This window comes from Abramis brama (assembly GCF_963993115.1).
Source record: "Abramis brama genome assembly, chromosome: 9".
In the NCBI taxonomy this organism is placed as follows: domain Eukaryota; kingdom Metazoa; phylum Chordata; class Actinopteri; order Cypriniformes; family Leuciscidae; genus Abramis; species Abramis brama.
Genome location: NC_139971.1, coordinates 6499620 through 6517119, shown reverse-complemented (window position 1 = coordinate 6517119; position 17500 = coordinate 6499620). Strand labels below are relative to the sequence as shown.

The window sequence follows — 17500 nt, the reverse complement described above, 5'->3', positions numbered from 1 at the left end:
GGTGCGGAGGCACCTATTGTATCTGTTCCCGTTCTTATTCTTCTTCTTCTTCCGCTCTGGGAGTCTATGGCAGCCCATAGAACCGCTTGCGGGAAAGTTATGAAATTTGGCACCCTGATAGAGGACAGTCTGAAAAGTCACCATAGCAAATTTGGTGTCTTTAAACCAATCCCTCTAGCGCCACCAACTGTCCAAAGTTTCACTCATGTTTATGCTAATAACTTTTGAACCCTAAGGCCTATCAACAAAATTATTTTGTCCACTTATTCCCATAGACTGTAAAAAATATGGACAAAGCGTCTGTGACGTCACCCATAGACTTTCTGAAGAACGGGTTTGAAGCCGTTTATGGGGGGTATGGGCGGCGCCATCTTGGAAAATCTTGGGAAATCCTAACCCCACCCACCTTCTGACGCAGCGCGCGTCACTCACCTCGCTCTACTACTCCGGTTATCTCTGTGTATATTTTAGGCAACGAAATATGTTATAAAACACCATACTAACTCTTTTCGTTTTCATTTAAAGAAATCTTAAACATTATAGCCACATAAATGTGGTTCAGGCAGCGCGTATTGATTATATTCACTGCACATAACGTTTGCCTATTTAAAAAAAAAAATATATATAAAACACAAACCTGCCTCTTTTCGTTTTAAATATAATATAAAAATATTAAACATTTTAATATGGTCCAGGCAATATGTGCATTTGTACTAAACAACAGATGTTGCAGTAAACATTACAGATCATCTTCGTTGTATTAAAATTTAAAATGACAAAACTCAACCCAGTCTCTTTTTGTTAAATTTCAGTTTTTATCAATATTAGCTATTATAAAAGTATAAGTAAAAGGTAAAGTTACAAGAAGCTATACAAATAAAGCAAACAATTCAGTCAAACATACAAAGTCAGCGCTCAATCTAGTCTAACCATACAACGGTAAAGTTAAATAGCTTATAAAGTTATGAAACTTCCCCTCAGCCAAAACGATTGGCCAGGGAACAAATTATAGATTTACGAGACCAAAAAATCGCCCGTTAGATATACACAAGACGAATTATATCTCATGTTTAACCACTACAGAGACGCCAGAGTCAGCGGCAAACCTCAGAACGACTAGCCGAGGAAAGGCTGTTCCAGGCGGGGTACATGAACGCCGAGCGCCCGGTCATCGCTGGATCTCACAACCTGGATAAAATTTTCATAAATCTTTATAAATAAACCACAGATTTGAGATTTAAACAACTACATTCTCACCTGAAAAACTCTTAAAACTACATTTCATGATACAGAAACAGTAGTATTATATGTCAACTGTATTAAAAAATGGCGCTTATGTTGTCATTCTCCGTGGCGCTGCCTTGTCAGCTGTCAATCAAGCTGTCAATCAAAGTTAACCACGCCCTTATTGTCATACATTTTATATCTAAATACGATCTAAACTAACGAGTTAGAAAAAAATTCACAGCCCTCATGGTTGTCAGGCACTCGGAACCTGTCGAAAAATACAATAAAAGTCCATGGGACCAACCTGTAAAAACATGAATTTATGCTGTGAAAACGGACATTTTAACATAGGGGCTATGGACATTTGCTCCCTTTTGGGACCTTCCTCTAGCGGATTTTCGATGTATTGCAGTTTTTCGCACTTCCGGGTAGGCTTCATTTTTCAGATCAGAATGTTGCCGCTTGCTTATTCCCTAGCTCAAGACGATTCGAATGCACCCTATGACGTCATTTTCCGTCATGGAAATTTTTCCGCCATTTTGAATTTTCCAAAAACCTACTTTTTCGAACTCCTCCTAGGCCGTTGCTCCGATTTTCACGAAAATTGAACCAGATCATCTCCAGACCATGCCGACAAAAAGTTATTCAAGAAGAATTCAAGTTGATTCGTCAAACCGTTTCCGATAACAAATTTTACGTAGCGCTTGCGAAAACAGATTTAAGGCTGTATCTCCGCAACGGTTTATCGGATTCAGACCAAACTTGGTACATATCGTCACAAGCATGACCTGAGGCTACATGCTGTGTTTCGGCACAGCGCCACCTACTGGTCCGGAGATATGAAAAATGGCTATTTTTGCTTATAACTTCTGAACAGTTTGTCCAAAAATCATAAAATTGGTCTCGTTAGATTCAGGGCAACATGCCGAGTCAACTGATATCCAATTTTACCATATCGGCCATTTTGACTGTCGGCCATTTTGAATTATGTGCTAAAATGCTGTATTTTATGAACGCATGAACGGATTGTTACGAAACTTGGTATGGGTAATCAGCACGATGTCCTCAAAGAACCTGAGAAGTTTCGAAACAGCGCCACCTAGTGGTGATTTTTCTTTTCAAATGCTTATAACTTTGGGTGTGGTCGACTTATTTTAACGAGACTCATCTAATTAGACTCCTGAATCGTTGCCGAGTCCTACGATACCAAACATGCTAGGTTTCGCCTTACGGTTTGTGTAGCGTTGTGATTTAGCGCTTAAAAAACATTTGGCTATATCTTCGAAACCGCTAGTCCGATCGAGACCAAACCACCGTCAGAAGTTTGGAAACATAGGTCGATAGCTAAATGTTAATGCCCAAATGCGAAAATATTGATGTTTAGGGGTAGTAAATTCCAATCAAAGTCATGTGTCAGTTATTTTTTACGTGTTTTTTCATATAAATGTCTATAACTCCGAAGCAAATTGAGATATTTTCACCAAAATCGACACATATATGTATGGGCTCACTCTGAGGACACATACAAAAAATGGTGGGACTGAGCCTCTTGGTGGCGCTATAATAGAACAAAACATGAAATTCCCATTGACTTCAATACAGTTTTGTGAAATAAAATGCTATACTAAACAAATGCATTGGTGTAATATTACGAAACTCAGAATGTGCCATCAGCTCCATCCCCTGAAGGCACCCAAAATATTTCAAGACAGCGCCACCTAGTGGTCAAAAGTAATAACAAAATTTACAAAAAGGCTAATAACTTTTGAATAAATTGGCCTATTGAAATGACACTGGTCTTAGTAAATTCTTTGGATCAGGCCGAGAACATAGATACCAAGTTTACCTTATTTGGCCTAACTTCCTGTCCGCCATCTTGATTTTGATTCAAAACCTACTTTTTCGAACTCCTCCTAGACCGTTTGTCCGATTTTCACCAAAATCGAATCGTATCATCTCCAGACCGTGCCGACTAAAAGTTATGGATTTCGTGTTGATTGACGAAACCGTTTTCGTATACCGCAGCAGCAAATTTGAGGCATGATGCCAAAAGGACTATTCAGGGTTTATCTCTGCAATGCCTTGACATATTGACACCAAACTTTGTATGTCTCATTGTCACTTCACTCTGACCACATCACATCAGTTTTGTGACTGCGCCACCTATTGGTCAAAAGTGATAATCCATTAAATCATATTTTTATTTACTGTTTCTATGATTTTTCAGCCATTTGGCCTAAAATCCTTTAAATGTCTTTAATTGCTCATTGTTGCAGTTGATCTGACACTTTCAGACATGTTGGCATGTCTTGTCGTCTTATTCTGCTTGGCCCCGGTAATGGCTGCTTGCAGCTATATATATATATTTTTTTGTTCCATGGCGGAAACAAGGTTCAATTAAAACCAGCATACCGACTGGGTTTAGCCGCAAGAATACTTAAAAATCTGGACATTTTCAGAGACAAGAGAAGAGATATTATAATGATTACTGCGTAAAGAGTTTTCCAAACTCAACGGAACATGAAGTTTTAATCCAACCCAAGCCGTTCTGAGAAAGCAGCGGCTGGTAAACATCCGTGATTTCCACGTCTTAACTAGTGACCGCGAAGCTGAAGTGTATGAGACCCTTGATTATTTGTATTAAATATTTTAATCACTTGTGTGTAATTTTTCATAGTCAATAATTCCACTGTATGCAATTTACATTGAAGGGGGTGGATTGGAATCCACTGCTGCTTCAATGTATATGTAATGAGTGATTATAATCAAGGTATTAATCAATATTTTTCCTTCTAAATATCAAATTGAATGACTTCTCTGGTGATTTTACTTTGTTATAGAAGTTACCAGTGTGATTACTGAAATGTTATTTTCATGTATTCTTTTTAATGTCAGTATTTGATATTTGAATGCAGTAACATTGCTTGCCTATTTATCCCGGCTTCCAGAAATGAAATGGGGACATGTTTTGTGTTTGAGAAAGGTCTTCAACGTATAGGGGTCATTGAAGTCTATAGTTTAAGGGACCATTTGTCAGTTAAAACCTATATTTTCCATTTAGACTAAAGTGTCCTATCCTGAGAGAAAGAACTTGTTATCTTGATGTTTTGAGAAGACTCTCCTGTTTATAGTTAGAGCCTGGCCAAATCCAACCTTGGAAAAGATGTGTGTCGGTGTGTGTGTGTTAGTCTTCTTGCTTACAGGTTAAGGAACCACTGGCATTATTGGAGATTGACTGAGTTGTTGTTCTGGACATGCTGGCGCCCAGTAACCCAAATCTGCGACCTGGAAGGTCACGACGTGCCTGACTTCAGGGTCTTAGTGTCAGCTGCATAATCTATGGAGATATGCTTCAGTCTATCTGTATATGTGTGGAAAATTACTATGTTTATCAATTTCTTGGCCAATGAGAATCATTCAACCTGTAAGCAATGATGTAGTTTAGACCTTGGAAATGGTATAACTGCTGTGATCTTTGTAACTGTAAGCGGGGCGGCCTACGAACTCCTGTGTGAGTCTTGAAGCTGACTTCTGCTGATGAAACTGCAAACTATCTTCAGTAAAACTTTTCTTCAATTTTTTATAATTCTGACTCCGGGTATTCTTTCAAACATCTGGTCCTTGGGTCCTAAACTGTTAACCCCTAACAACGTGTTTATGCAAAACTTCTTAATATTCAAAGTAATAGCATTGTTAATACTTTACTGTTAAAGATTAAATAATTAACATGTTAAATTTACCGCAAATTCATCCATTCATTCAACTATTTTAAAAGACTGGAATAAGAGCACCAACGCACACAAAAAAAAAATCCTTTTAATCAGTCAAATTCATTTAAAAATGTAAATGCAAACTCAACAGGTTTGAAATATGATCAGGAAGAGAAAAACACTCTTAATGAGAAGACGAGCACTAGACTGCTGCAGATTAGTGGGGAGATTTTCTATTCAGAATGCACAGAAAGAAAACTGAGAACATGATTCATTGTTTTAATCAATTGCCAGCCATAAAACACTGTAATAATCTGCATTCTCATGCATGTATGTGCGCTCAATGGTGTTATCGTAAACTCCCCAGTTGTAATAAATATAACGTGGAAGTAGTTGTGCAAGTAGTCCACTGAGAGACCATTGAGTGCATAGTGAAAGATTCGTCAGTGTAAATTTAGACAAGAAACTTACCCTCGGGTTCAGCGGGTGAGCCCAGAGAGTTGACCTGGAAGGGGCGGAAGGGCTTTCCTTCAAAGGCAGGAACCTCCACGCTCTCCTCAGAGGATACAGTGACATCAGGCTGAGACTCAGAGATGGAGGACAGGAACTGGTCCATATCTGCCTTTTGATCCTGCAGAAGTTCATCTTAATTGGTAGATACAGAGAGGAACATGGTTAAAAACAGCAAATCACAGGAGGGAAGAGATGGAGGAAGGGATCCATCTCAAAACCATGAAGCAGTCATAAATGCGATCAATTATCCATTACAAGGTTTCGTATTGTGGCATTTCAAGGCATTGGTAAAGATTTAAAAAAAATGACCCTTTCTAGTACTTCTCAAAACTTGCAAAAATATTCTCCACAGAGTCTGGCTTAAAAACTACACATCTTCACACACTAGTGGGATTCTGGAGGAGTCTTGACCCAGTTCTGTCAAACCCCACATACTAGTCTCATCTCTTCTACACAATGCCACTGCTCCTCTCGTAAAATAAATGAAAAAGAAAAAAAAATATGTTAAGTGCAGAGTCTCTGGGAAAAGCTTCCAACTGAAAAACAACACGGCACAACAAACGCTTCAGAACACTCTAATTTACTTTGATTGCGGTGAGATGTGCTCAAGCTGAGCAAAAAAAAGAGTTGCCAAATTACACGCGTGTGTGTGTGTGCGCGCGGGTGTGCGTATGAGAGCTAATTACTGAAGTCAAGCTTTTCATACAGGTGTAATTATCTTGGCATCTGAGATGCAGAGAGATTCTGCAGTTTTTTAGAGGACTAAAAGCTCACATCAGGACAAAAGAACACATAAAATAGACCCAAAATCGTTGTACACCTTTATCCATGTTAAATCAAGGGCGCTTTAGAGTGTTGCGTTTCTTAGTTGCTGTGAAAGCCGTTTTCCGAGCTCATGTGCACACTAGAGAACCACATCAAGCGAGATGGCTTGAAAACATGAACTCCAGTACGGATCACGATTTATTTAAATGTAATTCAGCCTATCTTGCAGGAATGGATGGTTATTGATTATGTAAAATCTGTCTGTTTCAGTAACATCATTGCTGCTTGTCGCCACAGAAACAGAACAGTACAAATCTCTATTTTCTCCATAAGGACACTGATTTTTAGCATGAATGAACAAATCTTTTTAGTGATAATGTCATTGTCAAGAAAGACCTACCATGAGCTCCAAGATAGTTAAATGATATATGCTTCTGTTGAAGCCACAAGTTGAGATTGTGAGTTTAATCTTTAATGTAAAATATATATATTTTAAAGACGATTTTTTTAATAATTTTTTTTATGAAACGTATGCACAAATTAGATGCATTTAGAATAGGGACTGTTTAATTCCATGCTGACTTTAACAGGTAAAATACCAGTGAAGGACTACACTACCCATAATCCTGGAAAGAGATCTACCAATCAGAGAAGCCGTTGTCACTATGGAAAAGAAATATGAGGGTTCAGCAGTGACCAGACATTCCCATAAAGCAATTAATTATACATTAATCTAAACGCCGCGCCCAGCAACATGAGCGGGTTTGGGATGTTTGCTAACAGTATATCCCCAAGCGAAGAATAAAAAAAGGACTTTGTCGTGAGTATAACAGAGCCTTGATATAATAGAGTATCCTTAAACTCAAGTATTTTGAAATAATCTTCAGATCTTATACCCAAATAGTTGTATATTGTACTGTAGTTTCTGATTACCTCATAAAAGAATTTAAATAGACAATTTACTTTGTCTTTTTTTCAATTTACACATACTTCTTTTGTTTAAAATCAAAGTTTGCAATGTTGTGATTCATCTCAGAGTTTCACTAGAGTATTGCAAGCAAAATCTTGATTCCTTGCAGTAGATCTGTGGCAGACAGAAGCAGTGTATACTCCGTGTTCACTGTCAGTAGTCAAACCAAATGGACAAAGAGTCCAAACAAGAGTAAAACATTGAAGCTGACACCTTCTTCCGAGTTGTTACCTAGCAACAGAAGAAATTACCTGCCACTAGTACTCACTCTTACTCTTAAGTTCATGATGCAAATAAGATAATGTGACAAAAGGAAGTGGAATCAAAGTTGCAGTTAAATTGTCAAGTGTTAAAGAAGCGAATGATTTAAACATTGTAACATAAAAAAACTGGCTCTTAAATCAACTCCACCTACAAATACCCTGCAAATTCACATTTTTTAACAAATTTCTATCATGAAGAGCATCTCTTTTTCTTCTCTCCAACAATAACCATCACACACCTAGTGAAGAACGCCTATAATTTATTTCATACTAAGTATACTACAAATCATATCAGTTTATATATTTACTGACATATCCCTTGAGACTTACTGATATAATTAAACTTTATTTGGAGTACTTCTTTATTGCACAATGCACACTTCTAAATATTAAGCCTAAAATGTGTTTTACTATCACTATTAGTAAGGATAGTATGATCTCTGTATAATATCAGTCTTTAAATGCAAGATATTTAAAGTGTACATAAAGTACACTCACCTAAAGGATTATTAGGAACACCATACTAATACTGTGTTTGACCCCCTTTCGCCTTCAGAACTGCCTTAATTCTACGTGGCATTGATTCAACAAGGTGCTGAAAGCATTCTTTAGAAATGTTGGCCCATATTGATAGGATAGCATCTTGCAGTTGATGGAGATTTGTGGGATGCACATCCAGGGCACGAAGCTCCCGTTCCACCACATCCCAAAGATGCTCTATTGGGTTGAGATCTGGTGACTGTGGGGGCCATTTTAGTACAGTGAACTCATTGTCATGTTCAAGTTATTTCAGTCAAAGTTGCTCTTCTATCAGCTTGAATCAGTCGGCCCATTCTCCTCTGACCTCTAGCATCAACAAGGCATTTTCGCCCACAGGACTGCCACATACTGGATGTTTTTCCCTTTTCACACCATTCTTTGTAAACCCTAGAAATGGTTGCGCGTGAAAATCCCAGTAACTGAGCAGATTGTGAAATACTCAGAACGGCCCGTCTGGCACCAACAACCATGCCACGCTCAAAATTGCTTAAATCACCTTTCTTTCCCATTCTGACATTCAGTTTGGAGTTCAGGAGATTGTCTTGACCAGGACCACACCCCTAAATGCATTGAAGCAACTGCCATGTGATTGGTTGATTAGATAATTGCATTAATGAGAAATTGAACAGGTGTTCCTAATAATCCTTTAGGTGAGTGTATACTTGCAATAGTTCCACTTTAGCACAATCAAATATACTTAAGTATATCTTTAGTTGGACCTCAGCACTATTTCTGAATAACTAAAGTGCATTAATTACAAAATTTGTTGTTCCAATCTAACTTTAAGTGCACCAATTTAGTATACCAAAAGTACAATTGCAGGGTATTTATATTAAGCACTGTACATAAATACGTAGATGTATTTGTGGTATACTTTCATAATGTATGCATTTCAAATACATATTCCTTTTCTTGTGTGTGTTTGAAAGATCGGATCCAGATGTCCACACTTACCAATCTCATCCTGGATCTCCTCTGCGACGTATGGCACCTTGTAGAGCAGAGACAGGCTCTGGTTCATCCTCTCCTCAATCACCCGCAGGTGGGTCATCACCTAGGGAACACAGACACACACTTCTAAAACAGCGGTCGATTTATGCAAGATGATATTTAGAAAAAGACTCCATTCCACAAGATGGAACAGGTCTGTGGTTGTGTTAAATGGCATGTAGCTTTGGATGGATGTAAATCAGAAAAACAAAAGCTTTGTGGCGATCTTAATGCGGAAATGCGGAGAAGAAGCTGTGTGACTGTGTGCAGTAAATTGTCTGTGTGTGAGCAACCGCGCCTGTTCTTTTGTTGTCACTAAATTTGTGTGCAATGCTCGAAAACCAGCAACAGATGGCAATGATATGATAATGATATATATAAATAAGCCCTTCATTGCCATCTGTTGCTGGTTTTCGAGCATTGTTTTCGAGCATATATATATATACACACACACACACACACACACACACACACACACACACAGACACCTATATTGCTCTAAAATGTCCTCGTAGACCGTCTAGGTGCCCGTCTGGACCTCAGAAAGTTCCTGCATACTGTATTTAGCTGTCGCACTGTTGGTTTAGGAAGTAAGAAGGTTTATGTTGGTCTGCCAGTCATACCTGGACTTCAACTCATTTGAGAGGAGTTGCCAAAATAGACCATTTCTCAAACACACCGTTCTATAAATCACAGCCGCACAAGCCACACAGGTGTGTGACTGCTATTTTTTGTGCGTTTATAAAACTTACATGAAACTTGACAGTTGATAAAGGGATACTTCACCCAAAAATGAAAATTGTCATTATTTACTTATCCTCATGTCATTCCAAACCTGTGTGTCTGTGGAGCACAAAAGTGGATATAAACATTTATACTGCACTGTTTCATACAATGAAAGCACAGGTTGCAAAAAAGGAACCTGTTCCAAAAAAAAAGATTGTAAAAGTTCAAAGTCATTACACATTATGAGGGTGAGTAAATGATCATTTGGTAATTTTCATTTGGGTGAATTATCTCATTAACTTCCATTCCATGAAAAAAATCCTTTCAAGTTTAGCAGATTCAGAGCCCAGATTCATGATCAAGAAGATTCATAAATCTTCTTAAGAAGGAAAATAAGTAAGTTTGTACAAGTGCATTTTTTTTTTCAAAGAAGAAAACTGACTTGATGGGAGATCAGCACTCAGAATCACATTTTTTAACATGCCGTTGATTATTTTTCCTAGTATTAGTAATATATATCATATGTAGCTAGTGTTATTTTGTAATGCTTAATATTTGAAACAACCCAATAAATTCATAAAACATAAATTAAGACTTAAGACATAAATTAAGTTTATTCTAACATTATGGCCTGGTTTCACAGACAGGGCTTAGATTAAGTCAGGATTAGGCCTTAGTTCAATTAGGGCATTTAAGTAGCCTTTTTATAAACGTGAAAATGTTTTTTTTTTTTTAAATGGCACTGACATTTTAAGATTAGATTTCAGTTAAAACAGCTCAAACATGCATTTTAGTCTGGAACTAGGTGTAAGCCTTGTCTGTGAAACCGGAGGTAAGAGGTTATTATAAATCTAAATATTCTTAAATTAGAAAAGAAGACGAAAATGGCAATTAAGAAGAATTTTCTTTAGAATGCTTTGTGAATCCCCCTCAGACCAAGAGGTTTGCCTAATTAAATCTGAAATAAACAGGAACTGCTATCAGTCAGTAAACAAAAACACAAGATGTAAACTGTTGTGAATGCACACCTCTGGATCTGTGCCACGTCCTGTCTCCCATGACAAACATTCGTGCTGACTGAGGCCAGTCTGGAATGCAATTTATAGAGCCACGCCATTGGCTCAGACTCTTAAGTTACATCCAATCAAATCGCTAAGTGTGATGTTACACAAGAGCAGTGCAGTGCTAATCTCTCATATAATGTTCGAACAAGAGAATCCAGTCATGCTAACTACTAACGGACAATCCTCTCAACTGCTGAACATATGCACAAAAAACACGTTCAGTTACCAAGCTTAAATGGGAAGGGAGTTATTTCTGTGCCACTAGCAGCACCAATTAGAAAAAAAAATCATGAACATTTTCAAACACTTCTACTCTACCATCTACTATTGTTTACCACAGTTTTTTGGGTGTTTCTCCTCTTTCTTATGGTCTTTGAATATTAAGTAGGGACCAAAAGGCAAGTAAAACTGTTATAAATTGGACAAAACTACGTAAGGTGAGAAAAGATCAAATGAAGTATTGGATTTAGCAATAAAAGAAGGCAGCTGGGGACACTGACTTGGGACTTCATCTGGGCGGCCTTCTCAGGGTCCACGGCCAGGACGTGCTGGTAATGGCGGATGGTGTGCTGACGATCTTTATTCTCGGCACGCATGTACCTCTTCAGAGCCTGCAGGATACGGTGGGGCTGCGGAGACAGAGAGTGAGGAGATAAATTGACCACAAAGGAGAGAAAATAAAAGGCAGGGTGAGTCAGATGGACGTCTCTTTATGAGTTGGCTGATCCGTGAATCAGCACTTGGATCAAAGAGCCGCAAGACAGAGAAATAACAAGAGGATTAGCAGAGATGCTGAAAACGCACCTGCTTGTGTGAGTCCAGCTCTGGCTCTCTTCGTGCAAATCATTTCAGGGGATTAAACATTACATAGGTGCCCAATTCAAATTAATATCCTAAGTAACTGAAGCCGCCCTCGCTGTTATGAGGTTTCAGGGGATAATAGAGGACAGGTAATCTGCCACCATTAAATCACGCCGCACGGGGGAAAGACAACCATCGCCCATTAGAGACTTAAGCATGAGAAGTGTAATCTGGTCATTATGAGATGAGAACAATCCTTCAAGGAAGCACTTATCTCTCAAAGTTCTTTGACTTACTCACAGAACTTGCAAAGACAAAAAATAATGCCATCCACACCTGGTATTAACATGCATCTCAAATGCATCTCCTTTTCAAAGAGTAACGGTGGGTCAATACATTCACATGCAATTTATATATTCAATGACTCAAATACACTTGCTATGATCAACTTGTTTATAATTTCTGAATTTAAATTCATTGTGATATTTTTTGGCAGGTATAAAGTCAAGGTCAAAAATGTCAGGCTGAACTGTCCCGATATCAGGTTGAAGAAAAAAAGCATCATTAAAAGAATAAAATTTTGGAAAAGAAAAATGTTTTCCAAAGCCTAATTTCCATCTGTTCATCATATAAACTGATTGTCTCACATCAGAAAATTTGGACTAAACTCTTCGATTCGTATGGATAGGTTTTACAATCTCTTTATGAACTTTTTGAAGCGTCAAAAAGGTCTTCATTTGTTTTCCGAAGATGAACGAAAGTCTTACGGGTTTGGAATGACAAAGGCGAGTAATTAATGAAAGAACTTTCCTTTATCCCTTTAATATCATTTGTAAATGGGGCAAAAGGTCATTGTTTGTGGTCTCACCCTGGGTGGATCAGCCTGCAGGGCGGCTAGGTAGTTCTCCAGAGCAAGACGGCGCCGATCGTTCAGCATTGCCTCTACCCGGGCAAGGTGAGTCTCCACCAGCTGCTGTTTCTCACTGGCTGCCTCCTCCTCCAGGGACTCCACCATAGCCTGGAAGTGCTGCAGAGAGAATAATAAAACCCCATAAATAAACAGTCACATCTTGTACGAGATGTCCTCTGGCATGGAAGCTGAGGTTTACCTGGATCAGTGTCTGTCTCTCAGCTTTGGGCAGGTTCCTGGCCTGGCTCTCGGCCTCCTCCCACTCCTTCCTCACCTGATGGGAGCAACACATTCAAAAAACATGGGGCTCTGGTGACACAAATAAGGGCTGGACCTCAAGGGCCAAACAGAAACAACTCTATAACAGTTGGGGATGTCACATGGCAACTCTCTTATCTAAATGTAAATGTGACCTCTCACTCACCCTCTCCATGCGGTTGCGGTGTCTGATCTCGAGTTGCTCCTTGGCCTTCTGGAAACGGCTGTGCTCTTTATCATCTGCTGGGGTCTCGAAGTACACATCCACATCATCTGTGGGTTGAGGAGTGGGCGGCACTGAGGAGAAGAAAGAGAGAGTTTGTAAATAGTGCGCATATAAGCCCTCTTCAAAACACTTGCTAGGCAGCATTTTTAGGCATCACAGGTACACTGCAGAAACGTAGGCTGTCGCTCATACCTACAAAACGTAAGGCAGGAATGCATGATTACTTAGTGAAAATGGCAATCCTGTAATGCACTGCGACAAGCTCAGAGAAAAGTTTCAGAGTTGAGGGAAATGTCTGTTAAAATGTACTTATTCAGTACTGAAAAGTATCCATAAACTTTTTATATCCAATTTTTGTGAGGCATGTATTGTGTTTATTGCCGTAAGAAGCTGTTAGCTCAGCAACATCATACTTAATAGTACAACAATAGTACAACATTCCCATCCTTTTTATCCATAGGGAACTGATTTTGAACAATAACTTGTAAATCTTTAAAGTCAGACCTACTGTGAGCTACGAGGTTGCTAATCAATGTTATTACACGGCTCTGTGGAATACTTGATTCTGATTGGTCAATCGCGCCATCCAGCGGTGTGTTATTCCCCGATAACAACCGCTAAAGACAGATGACACAGGCTCATCCGGGTAACTGAAGTCAGCTGCGCTATACGCTTGCTAGGAACGTTTTTTCTTCATGGGAGTTTTGCGTTTGGTGAGCTAATGAAATATTAAACCTCAGTCAAATCAATATTTTGTGTAAAGTTATTTAATCTGGTATCGTGGACTCAATTTTGTGACTATTGTTTTGTACACCGTTTTAAAATCGTACCCGTTTGTTATCTTATAATCCAACAGTTTCATCTCAAATCAATATTTCTTATCCCCATAATTATGTGTTAATATCCCCATTATTATGTGTCGAAATGCTGTGCAATAAGTGGTATGACTGTATACCGTATCCCTTTAATGTCCGTCTAGTTTGAACTTGCTGCGCTAGCAACTGCTCTCTCCACGCAGGCTTTGCGTTTAAAGACCTAATAAAATATTATTTTGACTCAGATCAATATTTCGTGTCTACTTATTTACTTATGTGGCAAGAAGCCGTGTAATAAGTGGGATAATGTACATCCAGCCGGTTGTTATCTCAGAATAAAACATGACAAGGATGATCAGGAAACATCACTATGAAAGATGCTTTCTTTACCGTTTTCTCATCACTATCATTTTTGTTGTGTTTATTTTTTCTGAAAGGAAAGCGTGCAGCACATATTTACATATTCATCTATATGGAATGTTCGCTAACAGGAACTTCGTATTTCGAACGTCTTTTTACCCCCATTTTTAAAATATTATTTCCTATTTACTTATTCTATTTTTTAATTTTTATTATCTATGTCCTGTCACTGTCATTCTGTTTGTACAGTGAAAGCTTCTGTCACCAAAACAAATTCCTCATATGTGCAAACATACCTGGCAATAAAGCTCTTTCTGATTCTGATTCTGAAAGCGAAGAACGAAAAAGAACTTCGCCATGAGTGTATCGGGGCCTTTAGGGAGCTCACTATCTTTTGGAAAAGAGCTATAGAGACCAATTTTTTTAAACACATTTACAGACAGAAACAGACAGATAGACAGATCAACAGATAGGTCCAAAGGAAGCAAAGGAGGAGCAGCCAACAAAAAGGAGACCACTAAGATCAAACCAGGGGAGAATAAGCTTCCCACAGAGAGATATGACTCTGGAGATGGCTCTGTAATTCCCCTGATTCTGAGAGAACCAGACAGTCCTTCATTTCCCATTCCTTTCATCCTGTCCTCTGAAAAGCGCTCTTCTGACAGAACTGCTCCCCCTTAGCATTTATCTTAATAGTTACTGCACAACTCAGCACGCTATGATCAAGATATGAGCTAAAATCAGTTTTCCTTAGTATACAGATGACAAGACCGACTTGACTTCCCATAAGGCTGTGCACAAAAGGCAACATCAGACATGCATATTGATCAGAACAAGCAGTCTACAGCATCTATACTAATAAGAGGACAGGAGAAACCTTGAATCATGAAGGTTACCATGATAAAAAAAGATCATATTAAATCCATCAGTTCATGTTGCCACAAGAACACATGGATGATGGTTTCTACTCCTACACAAATCAATTAGTAAAATCAAATTAGTAATTAGTAATAAAAAAAGACACAAAACGAAAGCAAAGACAGCGTAAAAAGGGATGGGACACAGCACTGCACAAGCAGAAATAACAGGAAAAAGAACATATTAGACTCAATTAGATCAGATTAACTGATTAACAGATTGGCCTCAGGTGATGTTTTGCTTTAACAAAATGCAACAAAAATATTAATCCTGAAAATTAATAATAATAATAATTATTAAATAATAATAATTAAATCATGTAAAATGAATTAGAATTCAAATGAATTATTCGTTAATTAGCCTGCAAAGTGTTCACGGTTGTAAAGCAACACAGAAAATTGAGCATTTATAATGACTGACTGCGGCTCATCCAATCAGAATTTTAAGTCTCAAACATTCGTTTTCAAAGGCTGCATTTAAAGCAGTTTAAAGCAGGCTGTTTAGGTACACTAACACAGTGTTAGTATTGTGAGAGAAAGCAAGGAGAAGGAGCAGGGTGGAGCGGAAGGGGGCGGAGTCCTTGATGACGAGTGTGACTTACTCAAACGTTTGCACACGGCCATGCAGTATTCCTCCGAGTCGAAATTGTTGCGGTTGCCGGCACAGCCTCCATAGATGAAGCGCACACACTTCCTCTGCTGTATGTCGAAGTGCCAACGAGGCTTAGAGGCGCGGCAGGGGCCGGTCTCCGCCTCCAGAGAACACACAGCTAACACAGGAGGGGAGGCGCAGTTAGAGCCTCCAGCCACCAGGGGCAGCAATCAGTAATGCCCTTGCACTATAGAGCGCAACAGGGGGACACCGTGATTTTGCCGAGACAGACATGTTCCTAGATGCATATTTTGTTGATCCTGGAGCAACATTCCTGTCTGAAAATTTAGTCCTAACCCTATCCCTAATCATAAACCTAACCGCACCGATAACTTCTGCCTAAAATCAGAGGGGAATGATGGGTGAATAACACTGATGTAGAAGCACCTAACCCTGGTTGTAAGCTTAAACTTGGCATCAACTGTAAACTTGTCCCTCAAATCCGATTGGTTGATTGGAATGTTGCTCCAGGATCAACAAAGATGTTGATCCAGTAACATGTTGGACCACAATAGTGGCCGAACACTTTTTCAGCGGCCTTGGGTCCAGCCGTATTTTTCCTTTTTACTTTCTCCATAGATAACTATTACGATAACTACATTAGCGTCCATACCAATGGACAATAACCTCCTGTTTATTATAAGCTGACTGCAGTTATGACTGTTAAACGCTCAAGCTCTTTGAAGTCATGTGGATTCTGATTGGCTGTCAATGTTTTTATTATTCATCAGCTGGAAAAAATTATATTGTTCATCAGTGTTGTTATACTGTTATAGCAATATAACTTTGTTAGCATTGTTATAGCTGTGGTGTGGACTTCGCTTTCCTTAAATTACTAAAATAATTATTAAAACTTTATAGTTATATTTTTATAATCTTGCATGAACAGCCCTTTAGTATAAAATCAATGAACTTCACTGCAAAATATTCAGCTACATACAAATGTATAACAAGTTTGAGAGCGTAGGGAAATTCAATTGATTACATGTTTCATGACCAGTGGGCACTGCTGACCCCTACCATAATTTTGTTTCCATGGTAACAGCGACTTCTCTGATTGGTGCATTCATCTTTATCAGGATTCTGAGTAATGTCATTCTGGCTATAGCATGCAGATTAAAAAAAGTTTGTGTCTGACGTGTGGCTTTAACAGTTTAATATATCTTTACTTAATCTTGCAAGCTTTAAACATTATTGTTAAAAATAAGTCTTTATGGAGAAAACAAATTAGATTTTTTACTTCTGGAACCCGACTGTTGCGCTATATAGGGTGTACAGACAATGGCAAACAATAAAGTGTATAATTAACTTCAGATATAACATTAAAAAAAATAAAATAACTGTAAGCCTCTATAGTGAACAGGACCAGAGATATGCATCAAATGAGCTGCTGTAATTGGACGCATTGTGGCAGTCAGGAAATAAATAAAGAAAACCGAGTGTTACTGACCTTCCACTTCCTGCAGAGTTTTGTCTTCATCCTGGCTCTCTGGGACCACAGTTTTCTCTTTCTTCTCATCCTTTTCCTCACTGTCTCGGTCCTCCTCTTCATCCTCGTACACGTAGTGGTAGTCCTCCTCATCTCCATCATCCTCCTGCTCCTCCTCTTCTTCAGCGGGGTCCTCCTGAGTGGGCGGCTCGTTGGCAACAGGCTCGCTAAAAATGAGATAAAAAGACAATGAACATGATTGAGTGAATGTTAAATCTTTTTTGGTCTTTTTGCATCACTGCCAGATATATATATATATATATATATATATATATAACTTTAGTATAACTGCCAAAACAACCTT

At 38.6% G+C, this 17500-nt stretch overlaps 1 protein-coding gene across 7 annotated transcripts in view; it reads right to left on the bottom strand.

The window, feature by feature from the left end:
• The window catches only part of aplp2 (amyloid beta (A4) precursor-like protein 2), a 90835-nt gene that overhangs the window by 16340 nt on the left and 56995 nt on the right, over nucleotides 1-17500 (bottom strand). For 4 of the 7 annotated variants that reach the window (XM_084124733.1, XM_084124732.1, XM_084124734.1 and 1 more), the window contains exons 6-13: nucleotides 17158-17363; nucleotides 15658-15825; nucleotides 12904-13034; nucleotides 12679-12753; nucleotides 12438-12596; nucleotides 11269-11397; nucleotides 8943-9042; nucleotides 5409-5582 (exon numbers count right to left, since the gene is read on the bottom strand). In XM_084124733.1, the coding sequence (XP_083980859.1) occupies nucleotides 5409-5582; nucleotides 8943-9042; nucleotides 11269-11397; nucleotides 12438-12596; nucleotides 12679-12753; nucleotides 12904-13034; nucleotides 15658-15825; nucleotides 17158-17363 (1142 nt within the window). The remainder of the gene's footprint in view (nucleotides 1-5408; nucleotides 5583-8942; nucleotides 9043-11268; nucleotides 11398-12437; nucleotides 12597-12678; nucleotides 12754-12903; nucleotides 13035-15657; nucleotides 15826-17157; nucleotides 17364-17500) is intronic. The other 3 variants (XM_084124738.1, XM_084124736.1, XM_084124737.1) reach the window with 1 other exon arrangement.